We start from the raw sequence: 10623 nt of genomic DNA, 5'->3' as shown, positions 1-10623 counted from the left end.
CGGTGATCACCAGTGTTAGTCTGTACGGCTGAGACTGTCTGCTCTCCCACAAGAGGCGGTATGACACCTCCAACCTTCACACCTGGTGGAGGTGGGAGTAGACCCCCACCCAGTGGCCGGGGTTTGGCTCCACCTGCATCCTTCTTCTTGATGTTCTGTGATAGAGAAAGTCATGAGAATTTCTGAAGATCTTTATTGTTTAATTAGTGGCTCTTTTATACATAGAATATGTCAATGTTCAATGTAGTATTTATTCTTTGTAGTAATTCCTTTACATCTGTGATGTTGGAGTGACTTACCCCAATGCTGATCTTGATAGTCTGTCCCTCTTTGAAGCTAAGGTCCAACTTAGGCGCTGTGCTCTCAGAAGCTTCCTGTTTTGCGAGCTCCCCTTCTTGCTTTACCCACCTTTGAAAGCATAATATATATCATTAAAATAAGGTTGACAGAATGGTTCCTTGCAGTAGAAAGATACAGATGAGAAAACATTAGTTTTGTAAGTATTGTAAACACCACCATCTAAAAAAGGTTTTGGACTTGTTTTACGCTCATTTACAATTATTTATATGCACTATGGACAAATGTGCACCACACAAAGCAAATGTGCAAGTATTAATGTTGTATCACATTTAAAACATATTCATGTAAATGTAGCAAGATGTGCTTATAAACACATGTACCAGGTCATATAAACAGATTGTATGTATTAAAGCAACACTAAAGAATGTTTCCCGCTTCGGTCCCCCCTACAGATTGGAACATCACATTGTCCAGTTCATTCGAACTACAGATCCGCTACCTGATCTGGCAAACTTGCATAATGTAATGTAATGGACAATTCCACTTTCAACCTGTAGGGGGAGCAATGCAGGAAAAGTTCTCTAGAGTTGCTTTAACAAAGATCAGATGGTAAAAAGGCTATGTAAGATAACTTACTTAAAATGGTCTTGCAAAGCTACGTTGAAGTCAAATGAGTCCCCACGATCAGCAAAACCCAGACCGATAAAAGCATGACGTCCTTTATAAAAGTAATTGTAAAGACACAAGAACATTAGGGTACATCATGCGTCACACGATAAAAGTATGGGCCTGTGACTTCCACCATTTCAGCCTGAATAGAAGACTTCCACCAGAAATTAGGTTGTCTTACACTTAAGACTAGATAAATGCTATAGATAGCCATAAATGGCGCCGTGATGTAAAGAAATAAAAACCTTTTAACTTCCATCTACTGACACTTGATAACTGCAGTAGAAGACAGAGAGTCTTGAGAAAATGGCAAAGTTGGCCAAGTTAACCAAAACTTGTGTCACTATAATATCACACTAAGGATCATGGTGATCAATGAAGCAGACTCAAAATGGAGCAAATAATTAGTGTTTTTAATATGTAAAAACCGACAATCCTTGTCTGTGAAAGATTAATGCAATATATTTTACTTCCACAATTCAATCTGAATACCGATTCTCTTGAAAAAGAAATATGTGCTACTAATCTAGTTAAGACCAGTTGGACACATTCCGTCATGTTTTTACTTTTATTATTTAAAACATATATATTTCTACATTTATATTTAAACTGATTTAATGCATTTTTCTATAAATGTGACATAACATTTGAGATGTCTTTAGTACTGAACATCCACCTACTTCTTATTTACAAAAGTCTCAGATGAAAGTGTCTTACCATTGCCATCTTCTATCCGGATCACAAAATACCTGCTGGAGTCTGTGACGGATTCCACTACACACCCTGGATACTGTTCGACTGGAGCTTGGGCAAACAACTCCCCTGCGAAAAACAAATTTAGACCAAATGGTGCCTTAGGGTTACTTTCTGCATTGTGTGTAATCAAGTAAAAGGGTTGGTTGCAAAGGACAAAGAAAGATTGTGAGTTTGTTGAAAATCTCTTTGATCACACTGTGACAAACACACACATTTTCTCTATGATATAAATGACTGGAATTGTATAATCTTTCCAAGGATTATTTTGAATTGTTAACTCTGAAAAAGGCAGCAGCACACTTGCAGCCTCTAGTCTGCTGCATATTCACCGGAGGAGATATGCAACTGTACAACTACAACCCAAAACAAACCAAGCATTTGTAACTTGCGCACATGCTTAGCCAACATGGCAGAAGAACTAGTTTTATTTTTTTTTTATTGCCTCACGGTTGTATGCCTCCGCCAACCATCTAAGTGACAGTTTACCTCCATCCATGTTTTATGGCTAAACTGGTGGAGATTTCTCACTATCTTCCTGGCTACACTATCAAGTCTGCTCTAAAGTTCAATGGAAATGATGGCTCCCTTTACAGTTACTTAAACAGTCAGTGTTTCACTTACACTTGGTACTCTGGTGGTGGTGAAAGTTAAGAGACTCAGTACAGTAAAAACATTACAGGTTTGTGTAAAAACTTAACCGTAAGCAATTTATCTTGGTGACATTACATAAAATGAATTGATGTGGTGAGTTATGGACACATAACATTTGTCTTCAAGGAGATCAGTTTGTTTACCTGTGTTTTTGTCCTCTAACTTAATGTAGGCAATCTTGTCTTTAGCAGTGATTTTCATCCTGCCACTCCATGCAGGTTCATCCAGCTTCCAGTCAGCAGCACTAGAAAAACAGGAAGCACACATCTGAACATGAAAGTGGCTGACTTGATCACTGTTTTTACCCAGGCAGCTGCAGCTTTTCACAGCAGGAGGAAGTGAAAATAAAAGTTTTCACGAAGACTAAAATGAGACATTTGAGTGAAAAGAGAAAAAGCAAACGCCAAGGTCCACTTCGAATCGTTTTCAGGGGCTTTCAACCACAACTTGCGCTCTTCTTTTTACGTTATGAGATCTGAGCAAATCCGATCCATGGAAGACCGTGAGATAAAGCGGAAAGCTCCATAAAGGCTAGGAAGTGGATCTTGAGTTACGTTTTTTGTTTTGTCCAACTACTGTTTCCAAGATTCAAGAATGAACACCCAAGACAGTTTCTTTACGTAGAAAGACAACAAGCTGCTTATGAGCAGTGATAAAATGCTTGATGACAACTATTTCTCGGCCTGTCACATTTTAATTGGACTCAACCTGACAACAACTTCATTTATTGTAAGAGAGCCCGTCACTTAGGTAGAAATGTAACCCCTACAGTCTAGTTTAGCTAACGTCAGATAATGTTTCACAAATGTATTTTAGATAATTTTGGTAGCAAAACAAGCACACATTGCACCGAACTAGCTACAGCTTAGCAACAGTCCATGCATTTACTGTTGAATTTATCATAACGCAAACTAAATTTACTGACCCTTCGTGGACACTTAGGTTAGTTAAAGTTAGTTAACAGCTAGCATTAACTACACCACTCTATATACATTATCGGACATAGACTGAGCCCTGCCATTTTTACATTTTCAACACTTGACATTATCAGCAATGCCATCATTTCTAATGTCTTTCACACCTAACGTTAACTTTTTAAATGACAGCAGATGTGAGTCGCAGTCAAGGAACTTTTTGTTGACAAATTCGGGATGATTGTGTCCGATGTCAGTGAGCAGATAACGCGAACAGTAAACGTTATAGGAGCGATGCGTTTGGAAACAATGCTAACGTTATTATATTAGCGCATCTAGCTAGCACATGTATTAGCTAACTAGCTATGTCTGTTAATCTAAGTCCTTAGTGTTGGCTGCAACCGTCACTTTGCAGGGAAAAGAAGAAAAGTTAAAAGACATCCTAAGAATTGCGTGTCCGATAATGGATGTATTGCCGTTAAACTAGCTTGGCGACGGACACTTGTCAAGCAGCCAGTGAGACTCATCAGCTCACTGCTTTAAAAACGTTGAACTCTCTGAGCTCATCTTACCGATATCCACGGTTAGAAGCCCTAGGCGGGATCCGGTAAACATGAACCTCGGGCTTCACGCAGAGCATTGACTCATAACTGTCGTCTTCTGCCATTTTGTCCAGTTTTCCTAACTATCAGAACCAACTTCCGACTTTCAATTCACACCTCGACTGGACCAGACGACTAGTTCCCAAACCGAGCCGCGGTGCTCGATTCAAACAGCGCCGCGTCTGGTCAGGATGATTTGAGCAGTGGTGGTGGGGGGGGAGGGGGGGGGGAGTTCTTCTTATTCTTTGAGGTTTTACACCAAGTGGCACCCACTATTGCCGCCTTCAGGTTTTATCCATGGTTTTACCCTCCCTCGTGTTCAATTCATCTTAACGCCAACTTTCCAGTCCAGTCACTCTTAAAAAACTAACCATTTTCCTTCCTTGACCACACACTCTCTAATATAGGCCTACTTTTAACATTGTGCTCTGTTCTCCCTGTTTGCTGTAATTGTGTCACCATTTCTGGCCTTTTCTGTGTACATTTTCTGCATGACAGCAGGACATGTTCCAGCCTCTTAGCACAAATCCCAAAGACCCTTTGGATGTTTTCCCAAAATGAAAAGTGTACTGTTACTGTGGCCAATGCTCAGCCTGCATGGTGTTCCTTGCCCTTTCCTTGTTGTTCCCCTACCCTACTTCTTATCATGCATCCTCTGTTTTGGATTGATGTTAATGTATTCCTTTTATTGCTTATCCCAATACTCCGGCCACTGCTGATTTACCTTTTCTTCACACTTTCCCTCTGCTTTTGATAATTTAATATTGACTTCAACAATTCCTTTGAATTTCCTCTGACGTTTGTAGCCTAAACAAGATTTGTGGTGGAGGAAGTATTCATATCCTTTACTATTGAATGCAACTACTAATGCCACTGTAAACATACCAGTCTACAAGTTAAATTCCTGCATTCAACATGTTACTTTAGTAACAGTATGTAAGTATAATCAGGAAAATGTATAATAAATCATCTCTAATCTCAAAGTGGGGAATAATTGTTTTTTAAAAAGTATTTATATGAACCATTTTCAGTTTGTGCCTATCTGTATCACAATAAGTAATTTAGAAACAATATATGCTTCAAAGTCATCCAACTTTCTGCTCATGAACCAACAAGTTTGAAGTGTGTTTATTAAAGGGTATTCAAATTTCATTTGTTTTTCAAGTTTCAAAAAATAACAATGACTTTAAAACAGCCTCAAAGTAGCAAGTGGCTGTGAATGACAAAGCTTCATGTGTGTGGATCACATAAAGGATGGGCTTTTGCTTTTAAATATCAATTTAAAGTGATTACAAATCTATTTTATTTCAATCACTGAAGCTGATCCTTTGGTAATACTATACTAAGTAAACTGGGTATATTTTATAACAATAATATTGAGATGTAAGAGCTGCAATGGACAACCTATATTGCTGTCATCAAACAAAAGGAAACTTCAATCAAATATATGACCATAAATGTGTGTCTCTCTCACACTCACACACTCTCACACACACACACACACACACACACACACCACACACACACACACACACACACAACACACACACAACACACAACACCACACACACACACAGTTTCAGCCATATTTATAAGTATTCTTTAAGTGTAGAAGCAAGTTGTTTAATTTACCATGAATTATACTTTACATCCATCACACACATTGTGAATATTTCCAATCAATGGTTTTACTGGCACTGGAAAAAATTATAAATTATGGTCAAAGTAGTCATGGAACCCTTTGGTAAGAAAACCTTTTTTCCCCCCTACTAAGTGTGAATTTGTATCTATAAACTGTGCCTTAATGACAGGATGTATTCAATCAAATAATGTACTTATTACAAGGGTCAAAAAAGCTTAAGATTAATAACAAGCACTACCCATTGGAAAGTGTACATATGTAACAAGGGATCATTTGTCATTTAAGGCATACAAGTGTCAAAGGGCTCAAAAAATTGCTGCAGTAACTGTCAGTACTGGTAACTGATCAGTATTTGATGCGATTATTGATTTCATGGTTTGAAGACTTTTATTTTCAATCAGTGGCAAACAATGGTGCAAAGTCCTTGTGTGTGAAAAACACCCAATGAAAGACATTCATCAAACCAGGCAGAGGAATTTGGCTTTGTTCTAAAGGAAAAAGATGAGATTTCTAATATCTTTGTGATCATTTATGTAGTTTTCACCACAAATTACCCTGACCCTTTTCAAAATTAACACAATTCACATGTGGCTATACCATCCTCCATGCTGAGCACCAAATAATTTTTTCTTAAGACCAAAGATCTTAATAACGCAATCAGTCAATATACTTCAACTGGTGCCAAAACAGATCAAAGTCCTCGGTCCTAGGCAGATGCAGTGCAGTTGGCCGTAAAAGAAGTGCCAATTTAGCCATACTGATTAGAAACAGCAAGGCAACACACATGGAAATTTATGCACAATAACGTAAGATTTTCAATTCATGAATAGGTCTGACTTTTTCCACTTTGATAAAATTTGATATGACACTACCAATAAAGTTTCCTATGCAGGCTACATCATCTAATCTCTGATACACTACTGATCTCCTTACGTAAACATACTATGTCTCGGCAAAACAACCCACAAACATGAAGAAACAATATATCAGCGGTTTGAAACAAAAGCTAATTTAAAACAAAACACAGCACCGGTAATTAGGCAATATGTAAAAAATAATCCAGGGAGTAAATTCATCTTTATTGCTTGAATAAACTTAGATTTAGTGACATTCTGTCCTTCCGATCTATAATCTTTGGCCACAGGCTGCGTGCCCACCAGGCATTTTGTTTCATAGCCACCAGTGACAAAACCCGGCCTGTGGACTGTGTAAAGTGTTGGCTGGGCCTCTGCCGTTGCTATGCAATTTACAGTATTAAAACGCACTTTTAAGTACAGTGCTATTTTACTCTAGTGTTGGATCAGTTTGACTTTTTCTCACTTTGCACTTAGGATGCTGAACACACAGTAAAATCCCAGCACTGTCAAGAACATTATTTCCACTGAAGCCAACGAACTGAGGCCAGCTTCCCAGTGGACACCCAGCCATGATCCAAGCTCAATCGGTGGAAAGTATAGCTCGTTCCCTTGTACCTCTCCGGGGAATTCCCAGATTTACGAGCTCTCCATATTCTCCCTGAAGAGACAGACACCTGATGCCCTGGCACACGGGCGGCCAATCATGCTTAAAATCATAGGGCACCTCATGGTACATCAAAGTATCACAGTGTGTAGGGATGTGAGGCAAAAGCCTGTTCACAGTGTGGAACAGAAGGGGGTTTCAGATCTTTGGCTGATCTCTGCCAGCCCCTTGCAGTGTTCCACAGAGGGAAAAGACAAGGTGAAAGGCAAAGACCATGCCAGTAAGCAGAGTAGAGAGAGGGTGGAGAAGTTCATTTCAATCCATGCTACGTCATCATATTTCTAAAGTCTGTCAAAAATTTGTGTCATCCCACCACTCTTCTCTTTATACCACACACAATCCCCCTAACTGCCACCCTTTATGCCCTCTCAGGGAGACAGCTGACTCCTTGCAGCAGGTAGCTTCTGCTTATCTGCAGAGTCGGAAGCCTGAGGTACCATCTGGACCAGTGGGCTGGCGGACCACGTTACTGTTTGGACGGACTGGTTCTGATGGTTGCTGCACGCTCATACGAGCTGGCCTAATGATATGAGGAGAAAAAAAAAATATATATATTACAGTGTTTTTCACATCTAGGCGTTTTAACTACTGTGAAAATTAATTGTTGTAATTTCTTACCTGTCCTGACATGGGTTGTCCTGAGGCGTATCATCTGAAGAAGCACTACCCAAGATCCTTCTTCGGGCCTCCGCGTACTCTGCCTCCCGCTGGGCCAAGGACTTCATCTGCTGCGATGGACGGGTCGAGGATGCAAGGTTTCCTGCAGTACCGTTATTTGAAGGACGTTTCAGAATTCGAATTTGTGGTGGGGGTGCTGCAGGCAGAGAGTCATCCTGGATTACAATAGCAGTTCGAACAGGTGAGCCACCTGAACCCAAGCTGGACTTCCTGTACAGGTAAAAAAAAAAAACAGGCAATAGGAATAAAATTACTGGGAAAAAACATCTATGCTATCTTACTATGTACTGAAATATTTGGATAAATTGTCTCTTTGCTTACTTTGCCTCCTGGTTTATTTTCAGTTTAGCCTCAAGCCTTCTATCTATTTCCTGAGGAGAAAACACACTTACACATTAAAACATTTGTATTACTGTCCAACAAATTAATTATCTGTCTCAATGACCTGTATAGCAAACATGTTCATGAGATTTCTAAATTGATGACTGGTTGCTTACATGAGATGTGACATTTTTCAATCATTAAATCAAATCAATATACATTCTGTATGTTATACACATTATCAGACAGAAGTTGCAATTTATATTTAGTGTTAAGCCAACTCGAAGTCAACATCTTGGAAAACTGTGAACATATCCCAGTATCAGATCATTTCAAGACGTTGCCAGCCAGTGGATTTCAGCTTGCTCATCAGAACCATTCCATTAATATCACACTGGAAATTATAAATGATTCAGTGCAGCGAGGGCAGCCTGTCATTTCCGCAATGGGCGGGTCATAAAAATTGGGGAAACATAGGAAAAAGTCGACTTTGTAAAAATTAAGTTTTTTATGGATAATATTCGAAGTTTCCACAGATCATAAAATCATTTTGTCGGGTAAATAACATGACATGAAGTCAGGCTCAGTCCCGTCCCTCGTGCTGGGACAGCGAGGCCTGCAAGAATCCGTCAGGAAGACAAGCTGCATTTTTTTGATGAGAAAACAAGCCGAAAAAAATATGTGTGTGTATGTGTGTGTATGTATGTGTGTGTGTGTGAATGTAAGTGTGTGTGTGTGTGTGTGTGTATGTTTACATCAGGTATTCAGGATCCACAAACATATAGTGTATCGCTGTCGCGAATCTTGGCTAGGTGACTGGCAAACTGAAATCAAGTTATAATCTTGTTTAGAAGAACATTTCTACAATTGGTGTTTCTCACCCCACTGTCCGCTGCCTCTTCCCAGCTCTCTGCAACCTCTTCATCCTCCATGTTTAACAGATCTGCTTGCTACTTCGGCTCCACCGGCTAACTATCTCCCATCCACGCAGAGGACATGGGACGGTGGGCAGAGTTCACGCAGACCCGACGGCACAATCTTACTGGTTTTTGTGTTCGGATGAAGGCTGAATAAATAAGTTCGCAAACCGGAGCTCGGCCGCGTGTCGGCCTGCTAGCGTAACGTAATTCTCTACTGAGGACAATCCCCCTGGCTGCCTGCTACTTTAGTTTTGGCGTAAAATAACGTCCACCTCGGTAAATCAACCGGCTACCGGTGTAATCCACACGCATCTCAGACGGAAAAACAAGTTTGGGATTGTTGACAGTTGTGTTAGCTAGCTAGGGTTTACCACTTAAGCAGTGCCTCTAACACAGGAAGGGAAATGACGTTATGTTAACGTTAGGAAAGGTAACGTTAGCGTCACATTGCTAGCTTCCAACGAGACGATCAACCGGCAAGATTAAGTAATATAAATATGACAAAGGCAGTTCCATTACGCAATGCTTTATATTTGACACTTAGCTAAAAGTGAGCGATACGCTCACTCCACCACACTACTTGTTATTTTTTGGTGGAGAACACAGATTTGGATTGTGAGGCTAGCCCATGCACGTTAGCCTCGCACAATATTTAAACGCAGCACTTTCCTTCAACACCACGGTCAGTGACCACTGGCCAAAAATTACAATAGCCTAGCTACATGACTAAAGGCCCAATGTGAAATATTGTATTACCCGTCCCGTACGTTTGCAGGGATCAGTAAAATAATAAACTTTTTAGTATCTAATTAGCAGTCGAATTTGGAAATGTACGGTAGTTACTTGAACGCATCATCAGAATCAGAAATCATAAACATTTATTGCCAAGTGGTTTGTTTGGCAACTACAGGGGTTGGACAATGAAACTGAAACGCCTTTCATTTTAGTGTGGGAGGTTTCATGGCTAAATTGGACCAGCCTGGTGGCCAATCTTCATTAATTGCACATTGAACCAGTAAGAGCAGACTGTGAAGGTCCAATTAGCAGGGTAAGAGCACAGTTTTGCTCAAAATATTGCAATGCACACAACATTATGGGTGACATACCAGAGTTCAAAAGAGGACAAATTGTTGGTGCACGTCTTGCTGGCGCATCTGTGACCAAGACAGCAAGTCTTTGTGATGTATCAAGAGCCACGGTATCCAGGGTAATGTCAGCATACCACCAAGAAGGACGAACCACATCCAACAGGATTAACTGTGGACGCAAGAGGAAGCTGTCTGAAAGGGATGTTCGGGTGCTAACCCGGATTGTATCCAAAAAACATAAAACCACAGCGGCCCAAATCACGGCAGAATTAAATGTGTACCTCAACTCTTCTGTTTCCACCAAAACTGTCCGTCGGGAGCTCCACAGGGTCAATACACACGGCCGGGCTGCTATAGCCAAACCTTTGGTCACTCGTGCCAATGCCAAACGTCGGTTTCAATGGTGCAAGGAGCGCAAATCTTGGGATGTGGACAATGTGAAACATGTATTGTTCTCTGATGAGTCCGCATTTACTGTTTTCCCCACATCCGGGAGAGTCACGGTGTGGAGAAGCCCCAAAGAAGCGTACCACCCAGACTGTTGCATGCCCAGAGTGAAGC

The 10623-nt window shown here is 40.4% G+C and overlaps 2 protein-coding genes across 2 annotated transcripts in view; both read right to left on the bottom strand.

The window, feature by feature from the left end:
* Nucleotides 1-4101, bottom strand: part of necap2 (NECAP endocytosis associated 2) — a 5447-nt gene extending 1346 nt beyond the window's left edge. The window contains exons 1-6 of the mRNA XM_032513267.1: nt 3863-4101; nt 2520-2620; nt 1687-1791; nt 937-1018; nt 300-408; nt 11-155 (exon numbers count right to left, since the gene is read on the bottom strand). Coding sequence (XP_032369158.1) covers nt 11-155; nt 300-408; nt 937-1018; nt 1687-1791; nt 2520-2620; nt 3863-3957 — 637 coding nt within the window. The 5' untranslated portion in view covers nt 3958-4101. The remainder of the gene's footprint in view (nt 1-10; nt 156-299; nt 409-936; nt 1019-1686; nt 1792-2519; nt 2621-3862) is intronic.
* Nucleotides 4102-5902: 1801 nt separating this feature from the next.
* On the bottom strand, nt 5903-9620 carry LOC116687708 (SUZ domain-containing protein 1). Its single transcript, XM_032513284.1, has 4 exons — nt 8936-9620; nt 8055-8104; nt 7674-7943; nt 5903-7575 (listed from the first exon to the last, which is right to left on the bottom strand). The coding sequence occupies exons 1-4, from the start codon at nt 8984-8986 to the stop codon at nt 7464-7466; spliced, it is 483 nt and encodes a 160-aa protein (XP_032369175.1). The 5' UTR covers nt 8987-9620; the 3' UTR covers nt 5903-7463.
* Nucleotides 9621-10623: the final 1003 nt, after the last annotated feature.

The sequence above is a fragment of the Etheostoma spectabile genome, chromosome 4 (assembly GCF_008692095.1).
Source record: "Etheostoma spectabile isolate EspeVRDwgs_2016 chromosome 4, UIUC_Espe_1.0, whole genome shotgun sequence".
In the NCBI taxonomy this organism is placed as follows: domain Eukaryota; kingdom Metazoa; phylum Chordata; class Actinopteri; order Perciformes; family Percidae; genus Etheostoma; species Etheostoma spectabile.
Note: the sequence above shows the minus strand (reverse complement) of the source record. Positions and strands in the feature narration are given on the sequence as shown.